Here is a 17,456-nt window from a genome sequence, read left to right as displayed (position 1 = left end):
CGATATCAATGTCCACAAATAACACGACTCGTTCTAAATCCACGAGTCCACGACCCACCATCTGGTCTAAAAGGATTGAACTGAATCAAAGCTGACGACTTTGAACGCATTTAAGAGAGATAAAGATGCTCAAGAGCGAAGCATCTCTTTCTAGTTACTGCGAATCTGGAGATGGGCTCAAACCCGAAGATCCGGCTAGTGGAATCGAGGAGAGAACTGTTGGTGATTCGGTTGACGCCGGCTTCAGCTTTGCCAAGCACATCACCGATGTCTTCTCGATCAAGGAAGAGGACAGTCAAGCTGAACAGGGAAATGAAGAGGTAGTTATTAAGAAGATAGATGATGAACGACCACCAAGTCCTCCCATGCATTCATCTGCAGGGCGTGGGATTGATAAGTTCGATTTGTATGGTAAAGAGATCAAATTCGATTTACCTAGTTTTGATGATGAGAGTTGTGGTGAATATTATAAGAGAATGCTCGATGAGTATCCATCACATCCTTTGCTTCTCAAAAATTATGCCAGTTTCTTGGAGGTATCTTGATTTACTCCAACCATAATGACTCTGTTTTGAAGTAGTTTCTATTAATGGCAAGTTTTTTTGTAATCCTAAAAACAGTACAAAGGAGATCTTAATGGCGCAGAAGAGTATTATCATAAATGTACTGTAGTTGAGCCTAGCGATGGAGTAGCTTTAGCAAACTACGGTAGATTAGTGATGAAGCTTCACCAGGATGAAGTTAAAGCCTCAAGCTACTTTGAACGAGCAGTTCAAGCCTCTCCTGACGATAGGTCTGTTAATACATTCATCTTGGTCACACCATGTGACAAATAATTATTCTAAATGTATGTTTTTTCTTTCGTTTCAGCAATGTGCTTGCAGCATATGCTAGTTTCCTCTGGGCGATAGATGCTGAAGATGACGATGATGAAGATGGTGACTCTTTTGAAGGCTCAACCAGGCTAGGAAAAGAAGACTCTGAGGTTTGTGACATTTGTAGACATTTTAGCTAAAAGTAGAAAGTTTCTAATGTCAGGTTTTGTTTTTGTCCAGGAAAGTAAGTCCGAGACAGCGGGAGAACACGGTTCAAGGTTGTCTGAAACAGAGGATGGAGAAACGTTATGCAGATATGCGAAAGCGTTTTGGAGTATCAAGAATGACCATGGCAAGGCCTTGTTCTACTTCGAGAAGGCCGTTGAAGCCTCTCCAAATGACAGGTACAGTTACAAATGACATGTCTCTTACGCAAAATCCTCGTGTTTTCCGCATTTGAAAGCGACCATTATCTTCTTCTCTGTCTGGCCAGCATTATACTTGGAGAGTACGCTCGGTTCCTATGGGAAATAGAAGAGTGATGATTATCAAGAAGAAGAAGAAGATATCTCCAGATGAGGGAAACGTCTCAGGTTTATATGCAGCTTCACTCATTCCCGTTTATGTATTGTATTTTCAGAAATGTAATTTTTAATAGATATTACCCATAAATTGTAAATTTCAAGAAAATTAATTGCATTTATTAAATTCCGATTGGTTGAAAATTATGGGAAAAAGTTAATCCCACAAAACTATACAGTTAATACTAAGAATTAATGTGTTTTATTAATAAGTGTGAAAAATCTAAAATATAGATTAATTTGAAACTGAAGGAATATGATTAAAGGAATGTATTCAGATAAGTTTACATATAGAATTTGAATAAATATTCCCTATAATCTTGGTACATGTAAATTCTTTTATACCCAATATTTTATTAATTCTTGCTCATTTTTGATCAACCTTTTCTATATTACCGACAAAAGGAATTGTTTCTTCGATTAGGCCCATTATTTTATCCGCGTAACCCAATTTAGGACACTGTAGTCGGATAACTTACTTCTTACATGATCATTACAATTTGGTCTTTGAAAATTTTCTCCCTTTTTATATTGTGTACTATTATATAACAAAAACATGTTTCTAAGAGCAACATTATTGTTAGGACAAATTTTAGAGTTCTTAGGTTTTTTTATTATTATTCTGAAGTTAAGAAACAATGTGAAGGACATTAGAAAAAATGCAGATTATTGGTAGATATTTATGTTGTTTCTTACTGGTGTAACCGCAGCGGTTGCGGTTGCGGTTGCGGGAGTTTGCGGGTGCGGGTGGTTGCGGTTTTAAGCGTTTTTTAGAGATTTGTACGACTGGTATAGCTGTTAGAAATTGTTGCGTTTGCGGGACTCTTATGACTGGTAAACTACAAAACGCAACATCTGTTAAAAAATAATTTAACAATATTTACATTTTATGTAATTATAAAAATATTAAAAATCATAATAATATGATAAATATAAAATTTATATTTATAAAATCATATTATTCAATTTTAAAAATTTATAGAAAATATTTTAGTTTTGAATTTTATAATATAAATTGAAATATAATATGAATACATTTTACAATTTCTATTATTTCAATTGAAAATTTTTATTGGATATTTTTAGTATTATTTTTATTTATTCTGTTTTTAAAGAAAAAAATTTTACCCTCCCGCAACCGCCCGCAACCGCAAACGCTAGCTGGAACCAGCTTTTGATTTTAGGAGGTTCGGAGCGGTTTGAAGCGATTTGTAGCGTTTTCTGTGATTGTTTCGAAACACCAACAACCGCTATAAACCGCAAAAGCTGCGTTTGCGGGTGGTAGCGGGAAAACCAGTCGGCACCTTAGTATCATTACAAGAAGAAAAAAACAGTAAGCAAGAGAACTAATGATTTCCAAAGAGCATGGTAATTTACTCTACATCTTAGCTTTTGCAGTCATCGCTCAACTTGTTTGAAAGTCTATAATCAAACTTGTTCAGCTGAACTACCTGCAGCATAATACAACAAAAAAATAAGGCTTCGGTGAGATACATATTCATACGAAAACCACTTCTCTGTGACTACAAAATGTATCAAGTTCTATTCTTTTTTTTTGGAAACAAACATCAACATGCTAGCAGAGATATAAAGAAGGATTCAAAAGTTGAAGTTGGACACGCATTCTACTAGGACTCCATAGGAGCTATCGCAAGACACATACCACTTAATAAATTTTCCAACCGAGAATGAAAAATACATTGAACTTGACTTCTCAGACCTAATCTTCTCCAATAAAGCTTCCTATATAATCCAAATCATCAACACAAAAGCAACTTCAAAGGGAACATTTCTATAGCCGTGCAAACCATCACTCTACATATTATATCATCATTCAAAACCAAGATTTCTCTATCTATGTAAAGAACGTAACACGTTCATTTATTAGTGACTAGCATAACACATACCTCTTCATACGTGATGTAATCCGTTTCACTTGCCTGCACACATAAAAAGACCAAACTATATCATAAGAACAACGAACTAATACATTCTCAGATCATGTGCTCAGAAAGAGATAGAGAGCAGAGATCATGAGCAGATGATCATTAGAGCAAAACTCAATCTCAGCAATCAATACATTGCTTTTAAGAAACTAAAAAAAAAACTTCGAATAAAGACCAGAGAGGAAGACATACAAGTGTTAGCTGAGATGGATCTTGTTGTTGATAACGATGCTGAACCATGAATAGAACCAATCCAGCAACAGAGAAATAAGCAAGGAGAAGCTATATCCAACTCAACAATCTCCTTCTAGCTACCCTCCGCCTCCTCATATTTCCTTCCTTATGAATCCTCCACGGTTCCTCTCACCAGATTTTTCTCACTAAAATCGATTTTATTACACTAAACCCATATTCGAGCTTGAGCCAAAATTTGAATCGTGTGCCCACAGAGGAAGAATCTGTAACAGAGTGAAGGAAGTGAGTTTTGTGATTGTGATAAATTGAGGATTGGAGAAGAGAAATTGGGGATCGGAGACAGACTTACTCTTTGGCATCAAGAGGAGAAAATTGGCTATGGACGGGGGAGAAGAGATCAAGTCTCAGAGGATTGGAGAAGAGTAAACCTATCTCATTACACCACGTGCCCCTTAAGGACGTTGTCGAAAAGTTCTTAATTAAGACACGTCCTTAGAGCATGATTATTGCTTGGTCCTTGTGTAAAGTCCTTATTATTTATATATGCATATACATATATGAATATTAAGGACTTTACACAAGGACCAAACAATAATCATGCTCTTAGCTTTTTCCCTAATTTTGATTTATTTTTTGGGTCATTATTACTAAGCAACTCCATTAAGAAGCGCCGATAATGATGGCCTAAGTTGCCAATTCTTACGAACTGTAAATCTTTTTTAAGTGACAAATATTGTTTCAAAAATAACCAAGATAATTGAATGTCGTATTGTCAGGATATCAAAATACATTTTACCAAAATTCTCAAATTTGTTTTGATATAATTTAAAACACCAACAAAGTTTAGAATGATAATCAAAAACCAGCAAAGACAGACTAGTAATTGCACTGATCATTAGACAATGGCATTGGCAGCACTAGCAATCCTCGGCCAGAGATCAGCGCACTCTTTACCAATGGGACCAGTGATCGCAGAACCTTTCATTTCTCCCTTGGGGTTGACGATGACTCCAGCATTATCTGTCCAATGTACAAACAAGTCACCAAAATTAGTATTTATTTACTTACACAGCTACAAAAAAAAACAATAATCAAGTAGTGAGTGATAATGTAGAGTCCATATGGAGCAGAAGCAAGCGTTCAAGCAAATAAAGCATCTGTAACGAAGGACACAATTAAGTTTCCCAGACTTGTAACCGTATCAACACCCTCTAAACGTGTCGGTGGATACTTGACTTAAGCCTGAGACACAATGTCATAGAATATCCACCAATCCAACTAACAATACTTTAACATTTCCACAAAGAATAGAAATTTCGAGTTCTAATGGAGCAGATACAAGCGTTTAACCATCATAGCATCTGTAACGATGGAACACATTTTAAGTTTACCAGAACTGTTTTGCATAATAACACCCTCTAAAACGTGTCGGTGAATATGACACCAAGTCTGGAAACATCAATCAACATAACTTAGAGACATTACAAAACAAAACAAGCTAACGATCAGACATAAAACCCCAAGTATATACATTATTTACCTTCGAAGTACATGAAGACACCATCCTTTCGGCGCCATGGCTTCCTCTGCCTAACGATGACAGCTGGCATAACCTTTTTACGGAGATCAGGCTTTCCCTTCTTGACGGTGGCCATCACCATGTCTCCGACGCAAGCAGAAGGCAATCGGTTAAGACGACCTTTGATCCCTTTCACCGAAATGATGTAAAGGTTCTTGGCTCCCGTGTTGTCGGCGCAGTTCACCGTCGCCGCCACTGGAAGACCCAGCGACATCCTGAACTTGTTACCCGACGTTCCTCCACGTCCTATTCAAACAAACAATCACCATTAGAGCAATGTATATAAGCAACTACAGTGAGGTGATGATCATGACATTTGTTTGATTTGTTGTAAGAAGAGTACGAACCTCGCTTCGACATTTTCGACGGCTTGAGCAGAGATCTGAAAGAAGGGAATTAGGGTTTCCGGTTTTAAATAGAGTGACGCATATACTGCTAGGGCTTTTCACTCAGCTTTAGATGGAAGAAGATGATAACTTGTGTGTTTAAAGCCCAACTCTCAGAATAGTTAAGGCCCATTAGAGCCCACGAAGAGTTTCTAAATACAATAATAGCGTCTTTGGTTCATAGTCCCACATCGGGAAACTGGGAGTGACTAGTAGCGGAAGTTTTATAATAAATAGAGGTTTCACTCATCAATTTAAAACCACGCAGCCATGTGGTGAGCACAAAGCGAACTATTCTTTCGCCTTTTACTAAAGAATACCGTGTGCTCTCCATACTTAAGTGGCATACGCCTATTTTTGGAGGGCTTCCACCTAACAGTGGAACCCATCAACTCCTAACAGTGGAACCCATTATGTAGTTGTAAAAGCTTTTTTGTTTGTTTATAAGATAACAGTGTAACGTAAATCGCATGTGTTCATTGATCGATCACAGTATCTTGACTGCTCTCTTGAATGTAAAAAATTGCGTTGTTTCTTTGAGGGTGCATTCTTCGGAATACAAAATCTTAATTTGTCTGTAGAACCTGATAACTATGCTTGATACTACACTTTTGTCATCCTGCCAGTTCTGTATCTTTTTAAAGCCAATCAGACTGATTTGAGTGACCCGCTCAATACTCTTCTTAGCTCAATCAAGTTAATACTCTTTTATTTGAGATTCTACATACTAAAAGTATGTGTTGGGAGTTCTTGTCCTTCTTTTAGTTATTGGGGTTTAGTTTGTTCCTTGATCAAATGCATATAACAATGTGTTTTATGCACCCATATGCGTTCATCTGATTTTTTGCAGTGAAGTGAATGAGACAGCAACATATTCTTGCATCTGCACCATTATGTAGTTGTGAAACTGTGTATTTATATGAAAAATGAAAACAATGTAACAGGTTTATATAGGAATCTATATATTTCTTTCTGCAACATGAAAACTTGTTTATACTTATTCATGTGTATATTATGTGCTCAAAATTTTCAAGATCATGAGATTGTTTCTCAAATTCAAGAGGTCATATGTTTCCTCTATTCAAAACTGGAAGAGGAAACTGCCTTAGACAGCATTGAGTTGTTCAAAAAAAAAAGACAGCATTGATACTGAGTAACGACCAAAATCTTATCTTATATTTCCCAACACATCAACAAGTCAACAACAGCAAGGTGAAAAGGTATGTTGAGAAAACAAGCATCTAACTAAATTGCAGTTGATGTTTTATGCTGGATTCTGCTGTTAGCAAAGTCATGTAATATGGAAAAAAATACATTAAAAAAATGAGTTGGCTTTGACAAAAGTTACTTGTAATAGGAGATATGCTAATTCTAGTTAATATCATGAGCACCTCCGAACTTTTCTCACATCCTCTCTTCTTCCTTATGACAGAGAAACATGCTGTCCTTTAGCTTCTTCCAAGTTGTCTCCACCTCTTCATTTTCTCTCTGTCTCTCATTTTCTTTTCCTTATTAAAAACCAAGAAACTCCGTCTCTCTCCTCACTTTCTCTGATTTTGATAGACCTGAATCCTGTCTGATCTTCTCTTCTATTTTTTTTGTCCTTCCTGCTTCCCCTCCGCGATGGTTCATCATTCCCGGAGGGAGTCCTTTTCCGACATGGCTGGCTCTGTTGTTTGTCCCGACACTGATCTTCTCTGGCCGTTCGGGAAGCTTGATGGGCTTGATCGGGATGAGATTCGCGAGACCGCGTACGAGATCTTTTTCGCTGCGTGTAGATCATCACCAGGGTTTGGAGGAAGAACTGCTCTCACGTTCTACTCAAAGCACAATGGTGGTGACAATCAAGGAGAAGGAGGAGGATCCGGGTCTGGATTCGGATCATTAGGGAGGAAAGAAGTCGTGACGACACCAACAAGCCGAGTTAAAAGAGCCTTAGGGTTGAAAATGCTTAAAAGATCTCCCTCTAGGCGAATGTCGACGACAATAGGAACAGCCTTGGGAGCCAAGTCAGCTCCTTCCTCTCCTGGTACTGGAAGCATAGGAGGTGGTTCTTCCTTACACATTAGCCAAGGGGCTGGGTTCTTGACCGTCCCGCCTTCTCGACCTAGACGACCTTTAACCTCTGCAGAAATCATGAGGCAACAAATGAGGGTAACGGAACAAGGTGACACTAGGCTCCGGAAAACCCTAACGAGGACGCTTGTTGGCCAAGTAAGTTCCTCTGTTTTTCCTTAAAAGGAAATAAACTCTGTTTCTAGATTAGTTAAAGAAACTAAATGTGTTTTTTTATAGACCGGTAGGGGAGCAGAGACGATAATACTTCCCTTAGAGCTTCTCCGCCACGTGAAAACATCAGAGTTTGGTGATGCGCATGAGTACCAGATTTGGCAAAGACGTCAGCTTAAAGTCCTTGAAGCTGGTCTTCTCCTTCACCCATCAATCCCTCTTGACAAAACCAACAACTTCGCCATGCGCCTCCGAGAAATCATCAGACAGAGCGAGACAAAACCCATCGACACCGGAAAATCCTCAGAGACAATGTCCACGCTCTGTAACGCTGTGGTCTCCTTAGCATGTCGCAATACCAACCCTGACGTATGCCATTGGTCTGATGGATACCCTCTCAACATTCATCTTTACGTAGCGCTTTTGCAGTCTATTTTTGATATCCGTGATGAGACGTTGGTTCTTGATGAGATCGATGAGCTCTTAGAACTGATGAAGAAGACATGGTCGATGCTGGGAATCACAAGGCCTGTGCACAATTTGTGTTTCACTTGGGTTCTGTTCCATCAGTACATTGTGACCTCTCAGATGGAGCCGGACTTGCTTGGTGCCTCTCATGCTATGTTGGCTGAAGTTGCCAATGACGCCAAGAAGTCTGATCGTGAGGCTCTCTATGTTAAGCTTTTGACCTCAACATTGGCTTCTATGCAAGGATGGACTGAAAAAAGGTATATCCATTCAACTTATAATGGACTTGATCACACAAGAACTAATCAGATTCTGAATGTTTGATTGAAAGTTTTTAAAATCGGCTTAGGAGACAAATTAAATTCATCTAAATTATTATAACTATGTTAAATCAAACAATAATGTAAGTGTAAATATACAAATTTGTCTAATTTCTAGTTTTTATATCTAATTTTTATAATCGATCAAAATAACTTTGTAATTAAACCAAAACAACAAAAATATTTAATATAAATGTAAAGATTATAAAAATATATTAATAATTCGTTAATGCTTAGGCTCTTCTTAGACTCTATATGATCTGTTTATTCGTTAGTTCCTACAAAATGCATAGTTAACGGCCTAATGATTTTTTGAACATTGGTTTGATTATAGGCTGTTGAGCTATCATGACTATTTTCAAAGAGGGAACGTTGGATTGATAGAGAATCTTCTGCCACTAGCATTGTCTTCGTCTAAGATTGTAGGGGAAGACGTGACGATTTCTCAAGGGAATAGTCAAGAGAAAGGTGATGTGAAGTTGGTAGATTCTTCAGGGGATCGCGTCGATTACTATATAAGAGCCTCTATTAAAAACTCTTTCTCAAAGGTAACTTGGAGTACAAGTCATTTCTGTTTTTTTATTTCATATGGTTTCTTGAGATCATATTCGTTTTCAGGTGATAGAGAACATGAAGGCCAAAACGGCAGTAGCAGAGGAAGGAAAAGAAGCGGCAAAGATGTTACTTGAGCTAGCTAAGGAAACAGAGGAGCTTGCTTTGCGAGAGCGAGAGTGTTTTAGCCCTATACTCAAAAGATGGTATTCAGTTGCAGCTGGTGTGGCTTCGGTTTCGCTACACCAGTGTTATGGCTCGATGTTGATGCAGTACTTAGCTGGCCGGTCTACTATCACTAAAGAGACTGTTGAAGTTCTGCAAACAGCGGGGAAGCTTGAGAAGGTTCTTGTGCAGATGGTGGCTGAAGAATCAGAGGAGTGTGATGATGGAGGCAAAGGGCTTGTTAGAGAGATGGTTCCTTATGAAGTTGAGTCGATTATATTACGGCTTCTAAAGCAGTGGACTGAAGAGAAGTTGAAAACAGTTCATGAATGCTTGAGTAGAGCAAAGGAAGCTGAGGTAAGTTTCTCAAAATCTTTACCTTGAGTCCCAAGTAACGTTATTTAATCTTTTTACATTTTATATAGACATGGAACCCTAAGTCAAAATCAGAGCCCTATGCACAATCTGCTGGAGAGTTGATGAAACTAGCTAAGGATGCGATCGATGAGTTCTTTGAGATCCCTATTGGGATTACAGAGGATCTTGTTCATGATCTTGCTGAAGGGTTGGAACAACTATTTCAAGAATATACAGCCTTCGTTGCATCTTGTGGTGAGTGGAGAAACAAAAATGTTTTTCTTTTTAAATTATTTTTAACCAGAGGTTGGTATTTCATATGTCTGACCATTGTCAGAGGTTCTCAGTTCGGATAAACGACAGACAAAACTAATATTAAAAAAAAAGCAAAATATAAAAATACACATATCCAACCGCTGATGGTCTTGATTTTGATCTTTACAGGTTCAAAACAGAGTTACATTCCTACACTACCTCCTCTTACAAGATGTAATAGAGACTCCAAGTTCGTAAAGCTTTGGAAGAAAGCTACACCGTGTACTGCCTCCGGTGAAGATCTTAACAACCTCAGTGGCGGTGCCCCGGTTATCTCCGATGGGAACCACCCGCGTCCCTCCACGAGCCGCGGGACACAACGACTCTACATCCGTCTCAACACTCTACACTTCCTAAGCTCTCAACTTCACTCCCTCAACAAAGCCCTCTCGCTAAACCCTAAAGTCCTCCCCGCGGCACGTAAACGCTACCGCGAAAGGACAAACTCGTCCTCTTACTTCGACTTCACGCAAGCGGGAATCGAAACCGCGTGCCAGCATGTCTCCGAGGTTGCAGCTTACCGCCTAATCTTCCTAGATTCATACTCTGTCTTCTACGAGAGTCTCTACACGGGAGACGTGGCTAACGCCAGGATCAAACCTGCCTTGCGGATCTTGAAACAGAACCTAACGTTAATGACAGCTATTCTCGCGGACCGAGCGCAAGCGTTAGCGATGAGAGAGGTCATGAAGGCATCTTTCGAAGTGGTGCTGACTGTTTTGTTAGCGGGAGGACATTCGCGAGTTTTCTATCGAAGCGACCACGAGCTAATAGAGGAGGACTTCGAGAGTTTGAAGAAGGTTTATTGCACTTGCGGTGAAGGGTTGATCCCTGAAGAGGTGGTGGATAGGGAGGCGGAGACGGTGGAAGGAGTTATACAGTTGATGAGTCAACCAACGGAGCAGCTTATGGAAGATTTTAGCATCGTGACGTGTGAATCAAGCGGGATGGGTTTGGTCGGGACGGGACAAAAGCTTCCTATGCCTCCCACGACAGGAAGATGGAACAGGTCGGATCCGAACACGATCTTGCGAGTTCTTTGCTATAGAGATGATCGCGTTGCTAATCAGTTTTTGAAGAAGTCGTTCCAGCTAGGTAAACGAAGATGATTGTCTCCATAAGATGTAATCCGTCGTGTGTATGAGTTTCAGGATTATGATTAATGAACCATTTCAATAAAATACTCGTTGCCTTGTATAATATATAGTCTCTCATATAAATAGAAAAAAAAGACATTTGTTTCAAATGTTTATGTTATTTGGTCTCTACAGTTGATTGAGTTGAATATGCTATCCGTAATGTTTATTTAGTCTTCTCTAACATCGCCAAAAAATAATAAAGAAAATTCAGAACTGCACCTCCTAACTTTTATCTTCGTAGAATTAGAAAATAAGAATATCATTGAGTTGTCTTAGTTAATGAGTTGTATAGTACACACAATATTTAAAACATATCTCTAACTATAAAAATAACTTATCTAAATTTATTATATATCAAAATTAATTAATCTTTTCAAAATAAAATTTATTATAGTAATTTTCGGTTTGTGTTATAACCAAAGTTTAAGGATTTGTAACTACGGGTCCAAATGATACACTTCTTGTTTCCCAACTTATCTCCAATAATCATTTTCAGTACAGTCATTCAATGATCACTGTTTCAACCAAACTGCAACAACTTGAATCTCTCCTATGATTTCATCACCACCTTTCTAGTGGCGAAGCATCGTCTTTGTGAGAGTGAAACAAATATGTTTTTCCTCAATGGAAACAGTCAAGAAGCACGGGAGTATTCACACACTCAAAACAGCGAGAGGTCACCAAAACCATTCTATGTTTTAGTCTTTATCATCATTACATACATCGACGGAATTAACAATAGAACTCTCAGGTTTTGCTTTCGTCTTCTTCAAGGAGACCTCTCCTCCTCCTCCTCCTCCTCCTCCTCCTCCTGATCCTTTCACCTTCCTGTGACGTGATGTAGACTTTCTATGAGTAGCAGAACTATCTGAAAGAAGGTCAGAACCTTCTGTGTCGTTAACCGAGGCAACACGCCTTCTCCTGACTGATGGATCATTCGATGAGTCCATCGACCCGTGCCTACTCCTGCTGTGACGTCTTGAATGTTTTGGTAGCATATCCGATGTTGAAACGTTGCTGCTTCTCCTAGGAGGAGAACCGTTTTGTGATGTCGTCTCGGATTTACGCCTTGTCTTCTTATGCTTTGGTTTCTCGGGAGGAGGCAACAACTCTTGTAATCCAACCCCTTCCCCTACTGGATTGTTGTTCGCATCTCCTCTGGAAACTACTTGACCATTCTCATGTTCTTGAGGTTTGAAGTCACCCATCTGCAACATATATTACCAAGGATTTGTCTATACCTATTAATGTAGCCGGGTCTGAAATTAAAAGGACCATAAACATTTTCATGTTAATTTTAATAATTTTTTTTCTTGGACAATTTGGAAACTATGTGAGAATATATATAGTTCTTTAAAATTTGGGAGTCATATCAAATGTTTTCATCCGGTTGCAGAAAAAACGTAGAAATGTACAAACGTACCCAGCTTGGCACATTGGCTGCAGGACCGTCGGATCCTATGTGAGCAACATGCTTTACATCGGTGGGAAACCCTATCTGGAAATCATGTTCTATATCTTCATCTGTAATCAGAGAATTTTATATCATGCAAAGATAAGACTTATATCACAAGAAATGTCAAAGATTTGTGAATAATGGATGAGATGAGACTCGCCGAAAATCTGAGTAATGTAGCGAAGGCCTTTAAGAAGGCCTTTCACGGTCGTCATGATTTTCTGTTAGAAGTTCAGATGCTACAACACTGCGAATCCGCCAAGCCCTAACTTGTAGAGCAAACAAAAGAACAAATCAGCGTTTCTGCAAAAAAAAACATTTAAAAACGTTCCACTTATCAAAGAATTTAACGAGATCATATAGTTTAAACCTTTATGGCATTGATTTTCATTTTTCTCGTTACGAGAGAGAAACGAAAGTTGGAAAGAGGGAGAGAGATTAGGTTTCGGACACATTCTTGGTTGAGACAGCACTATATTTAGCTTTCAAGTTAAAAAGACGTTTTCAAGTTTTTTAACAAATATTTTGTTTAACGAAGACAGTTTACTCAGTCCTCCATGGGTAAATAAAGTAATAAAAATCTAGTCGACGAGAGTATTTCCCGGGTAGAGAGGAAGGACTAAGGAGACGTGACCACTAACACACTGATAGTTACAAGAAATAATACACATGCATGCACATTCTTGTTTCAAATCGAGCAGAATAAGCAATTTCAAGTGGAATGAGATAAAACAGAGATGGCTCAACTTGAATTAATTTGGAGAAACAATTACTAAAATGAAAGAATTGTAATCGCAAAATGGTTCGTACATTCAACTAGAGGTTTAACGCTAGTTGTTGGTTTGTTATGTCTAATTATATTCTGAATGAGGGAAATACTTTACGCCATATTTTTTTTAGAAAACTTTATGCCATATTCATAAGATAATAATGACCGCTGGTCCGGATCCAAAAAGAGATTAGTTTTAACTCCTTCCATTAAGAGTAGTTCACATAGCTACAGAGAACGATTTCAAAAAGATCATTGTCAAATTCCGAGGTGCGATCTGCCTTCCACCAACAGAAGTTTCCAATAATGTGCTTCCATGGGTGTGTTAGTCCATTTGGTTAGCTTGAAACGCTAAAACGTTTGAGAACCGAACCTATACTCTTGTGGATATTGCAACAAGAGGCTTGAAGTTAGCAAAGGAATGGAACTTGGCACAAGAACCGACAGTAAAATGCGCAAAGAACTCACAAATCTCACCGTCGATCAGGAACCAGCCATCGAACTCCAGCACCCCACAAACAATCATCACATGCAGAACCGATACGGCTTGGAACAAACAAAAGAAGCAGGCAGGACTTGTTTGGATCTTCTCGGACCAAGATCTGTCATCCCCTCTTACCGGATCCATCACCCAATCCTTCCTGAACTCCCCTCTGGTAAGGGAAGCTCTTGCGGTGCGATTAGCCCTCATCAAGGCAGCGAATCTTGAGATCCCAAGGTTCGAAATGTCCTCCGACAATCAAATGCTCATTCAAGTAATCTCCAAAGATTTGCAGGTTAGGGAAATCCATGGAATCATCGCTGATATCCACCACATCTCCTCTACTTTCGTTTGTATCTCTTTCTCTCACATCAATCGCGACCTGAACAGAGAAGTTGATGCATTGGCAAAGCTTGCTCTTCTCTCAATTTCTGTATTAGAACCCGGATGAGTTTTTTCGTGACAAAAACCTTTAATGAGTTTAAAATTCTGAGCCTGAGGTTTTTTTTATTAATTTAAAAATTTGGTGCACAAAAAAGAAAGAAAAAAAATATTTAGAACTATATTCTTATGTGATATGTGTAAAGTAACAGAAATCTTTGGGAAATATGTTATTATTCACGATGGAGAAACCTCCTTATATACACGTTAAGTGAGTTGTACCGGAGATATTGCTTTTTTTTTTAACGCTGATTTATTATGATATTACAATTATTAAGAACACTACATAATGTCTTATGAAGATCTAGACCTAACTGCATCATCTGAGCCGTCTTATGAAGATCCACGCCTGACCAGATTTACTTGCACCATGTTGAAGATCTCTTGTAATCCTTCATTCCATAATCGCATAGTTGCCTGTAATCTTTCCTTCCATAATCTGCATAGTTGCTTAATAAATTGCGTTCTCTCCGGGACTTGAAACCTGGATTTGAAAATATCTACAATAAATTGCATAGTTTGGGAGTCAAACCTCATATCTGAGTGTAGAAGCCTTTAAACCTTAACCATTAGGCTAAGATGTTTCCACAAACCGTAGATATTGCTACACCCGTATTATCAGACGCTGATAACTTATATGGAGAGTACGATTGGTAGCCAACGCGGTATTGTTGCCATCAATTACTTAAAGGAAAGTACGCTCTGATACTATGTAAAGTAACAGTGATCTTTGGGAAATATGTTATTATTCACAATAGAGAAACCTCTTTACATACATCGACTCGTGATATACTCAAATATATATGTCATTATCTCCAAACATATTGGGAGACTTATCTATAACTTCTAAGCCTTTATCTCAGCAATATGGCATTTTATTGTTTTTTGATCAGGCGACATAGTAGATGGAGTTAGGGAGCTTAAAGGTTCTCTTGGGAAGAGGACAACCTGCAAAGCTACTCCATTGGTCTGCCATCACTCCCCAAACCCTGTAACCAAGAGTCGTTAGCCATGTTCTCTGACTTGTACTGTTTAACTTCTTTTTGTTCATCTTCTAACCCCCTGCATTGTTTTCTGCTTTTAGTACATTGGTTTGTCTAATCTGGTTGGAGCAAACCAGAATAAATAACTAGAGGGTGTACAAATACGATTTTTAGGCTCAGTTGGGGTCAATATATTGAAACCTTAATGAAGGTGTTAATGCAAAAAAAAAAAAACTTCTACAAAAAAGTGATATGGCATTTTATGATTGGTTCATTTTATTTGTTGTGATTTATAATTTTGTTATTAATTAAATTATATAGAATCACTGATGTTGTATTTCTTTTAAATTTTTTTTTTCAAAAAAACTATTCGAGTATCTCCAGCAATGTACATGTTCTTAGAGAAAATGGTACAAAATTCTCTAACTCTCTCAAGACACATGATACTACTTACATAAACCACAAACCATGGTGCAAGAGAAAAATAAAAGTTAACTATGTTTTGGTTTACATAAAACATAAACCAAAACATGTTTTGTTTCGGCGCATGGAAAATATTCGGTCAAATCTACCATCAAGTTCTCGTCTGACAATCATTAATATATGAAAAAGAAAAATATAATGCAAAATGAACAACACCTTAACTATAGCAGAAGAAAATAGATATTACAATAATCATTCCGACAGCAACAACAACATCAACTACAATAAGATATATTAGTGCTTTTCATCAAGAGCTCTAGTTTCTCTTATCAAGAGTCATATTTTGCTTGTTTGATATCAAAGATTCACAGCCTTAACGTCAAGTCGATGTAACTCGAGATGTCCCCGCCTTTCTCCGTCGCAGTATCCTGCGGTCTCTGTGTCTCAAGCTGACAAAGAAGCGGAAGCGTATGTAAGCCTTCCGATGGCGTAGTCGGAAAGAGATTCATCAGCTTCGGCTTCTCCTGCTGCCCAAACAAAACGTTGGTGTTTCTAGCCGGAGATCCTTTGAGAAACCTCCCTTGTTCATCTGCATGATCAATACGGTAATTCTTCGAGTCAAAACAATTCCTTGCCGGGAAAGCAGGATTGGGGCTACGGTTAAGGTTCGGGTATTGGTGGAAGGCGGTGGGTGCGGCGGCGGCAGATGATGAGAAGGTGGAGAGATGATGATTGGAGTGAAAGGTATTGATGTGTGAGATTAGGTCTTGAAGTGTTAAGAAGATTCTCTTACAAAGAGAGCATTCTTGGTGGTTTGAAACTCGCGTGAGATCTTCTTTCATGCCAAATCCACCATTCATTTTCTGCAAGAGATTGAGATTTAGAGGGAGAGATAGCTAACTATATGATATGGTGGAGAAGCTAAGACATATATATTGAACTATTTATATACAAGTTTTTTGTGTGCAAGAGATAGGATATGCATGATTCCACCCTTCTATTTTTGAAAATATATTTTCCATGTTTGTTGATATTGTCATAACTAATGTGATAATGATGAAATGAATATATATCCATATGCCAGCATGCATGAATTTATTTTATAATTTAGGAAAAACATATTTCTATAGAAGTATGTATGCGCACATATGACTTATCATATAAAGAAGTCATAACATATTGTACGAAAAATCTAAGAGGAAAGGTGCTTTCAATGCTAATAGGAATTCAAGAATAATGATTTTTTTTTTCATTTTGGGAAGGATATTGGTCTGATAATTGTTTGTGTGGGCAAGTAATCCATCACTTTTGGAAAATTTAAAATGTATATTTTATTTTGCTTTCTTTCTTTTCAGGGAATACATTTCTTAATTTCTCTACTGTAGTTGGGTATTATAGTTTTTTTAGAAAAGGCTCTATTGTATTATACTTCCTATGTTACTAAAAGATAAATATTTTGAAATAAAATTTTATTTTGAAAACATGTTTTTATTTTGTATGTAATTTTTATTAGTCAGTAATGATGAATTGTAAACTTCAAAAATGATTATATATGAATATTAATTAGTTTATAATTTTGGGAAATTGGTAAATACATAAATATATTTTAATAAAAATATATTGCTTTTTAACTCTGATTTATTATGAAATTGCAACTATGATAAATATTAAACAGATGATTCGACAACCAACAACTTTATAAAATCTACGCTTAACTGCATTATCTGAGTCGTTCTATGAAGATTCACTCCTGACCAGATTTACTTGCACAATTTGAAGATTTTCTGTACATCTTTTTCTGTAATCTGTATTGATAAATCAGTCTTTCTGAGATTTGAAGCATGAATTTTCTATAA

General features: G+C 37.7%; 5 protein-coding genes and 1 non-coding gene across 7 annotated transcripts; 3 read left to right on the top strand and 3 right to left on the bottom strand.

Moving 5' to 3' along the window:
- The first annotated feature begins 4 nt into the window (after window positions 1-4).
- On the top strand, window positions 5-1,540 carry LOC108857388 (uncharacterized). 2 transcript variants are annotated; one of them, XM_056985992.1, is made up of 5 exons: window positions 5-536; window positions 621-793; window positions 871-985; window positions 1,065-1,219; window positions 1,309-1,540. In XM_056985992.1, the coding sequence occupies exons 1-5, from the start codon at window positions 126-128 to the stop codon at window positions 1,355-1,357; spliced, it is 903 nt and encodes a 300-aa protein (XP_056841972.1). In that variant the 5' UTR covers window positions 5-125; the 3' UTR covers window positions 1,358-1,540. The 2 variants fall into 2 exon arrangements, with proteins under 2 accessions (XP_056841972.1, XP_018486873.1); XM_018631371.2 differs by having other exon boundaries at window positions 1,056-1,219.
- A 2,730-nt stretch (window positions 1,541-4,270) lies between these two features.
- Window positions 4,271-5,610, bottom strand: LOC108857020 (60S ribosomal protein L23). Its single transcript, XM_018630939.2, has 3 exons — window positions 5,464-5,610; window positions 5,078-5,362; window positions 4,271-4,557 (listed from the first exon to the last, which is right to left on the bottom strand). Exons 1-3 carry the CDS (start codon window positions 5,474-5,476, stop codon window positions 4,433-4,435), a joined length of 423 nt encoding a protein of 140 aa, XP_018486441.1. The 5' UTR covers window positions 5,477-5,610; the 3' UTR covers window positions 4,271-4,432.
- A 157-nt stretch (window positions 5,611-5,767) lies between these two features.
- On the top strand, window positions 5,768-5,887 carry LOC130495403 (U5 spliceosomal RNA). Its single transcript, XR_008934673.1, has one exon. It is a non-coding gene; the product is annotated as a U5 spliceosomal RNA (small nuclear RNA).
- Window positions 5,888-6,857: 970 nt separating this feature from the next.
- On the top strand, window positions 6,858-11,127 carry LOC108860603 (protein unc-13 homolog). Its single transcript, XM_018634469.2, has 6 exons — window positions 6,858-7,716; window positions 7,798-8,459; window positions 8,854-9,067; window positions 9,138-9,593; window positions 9,662-9,848; window positions 10,038-11,127. Exons 1-6 carry the CDS (start codon window positions 7,126-7,128, stop codon window positions 11,015-11,017), a joined length of 3,090 nt encoding a protein of 1,029 aa, XP_018489971.1. The 5' UTR covers window positions 6,858-7,125; the 3' UTR covers window positions 11,018-11,127.
- Window positions 11,128-11,595: 468 nt separating this feature from the next.
- LOC108860263 (CRIB domain-containing protein RIC3) lies at window positions 11,596-12,718 on the bottom strand. Its single transcript, XM_018634161.2, has 3 exons — window positions 12,664-12,718; window positions 12,471-12,571; window positions 11,596-12,255 (listed from the first exon to the last, which is right to left on the bottom strand). Exons 1-3 carry the CDS (start codon window positions 12,716-12,718, stop codon window positions 11,746-11,748), a joined length of 666 nt encoding a protein of 221 aa, XP_018489663.1. The 3' UTR covers window positions 11,596-11,745.
- Window positions 12,719-15,815: 3,097 nt separating this feature from the next.
- Window positions 15,816-16,466, bottom strand: LOC108860923 (uncharacterized). The gene has a single exon (XM_018634763.2). It carries the CDS (start codon window positions 16,458-16,460, stop codon window positions 15,966-15,968), a length of 495 nt encoding a protein of 164 aa, XP_018490265.1. The 5' UTR covers window positions 16,461-16,466; the 3' UTR covers window positions 15,816-15,965.
- Between the last annotated feature and the right edge of the window lie 990 nt (window positions 16,467-17,456).

This window comes from Raphanus sativus, chromosome 5 (assembly GCF_000801105.2).
Source record: "Raphanus sativus cultivar WK10039 chromosome 5, ASM80110v3, whole genome shotgun sequence".
Classification (NCBI taxonomy): domain Eukaryota; kingdom Viridiplantae; phylum Streptophyta; class Magnoliopsida; order Brassicales; family Brassicaceae; genus Raphanus; species Raphanus sativus.
The sequence above is the reverse complement of the archived record's forward strand: the minus strand, read 5'-3'. Positions and strand labels throughout refer to the sequence as shown.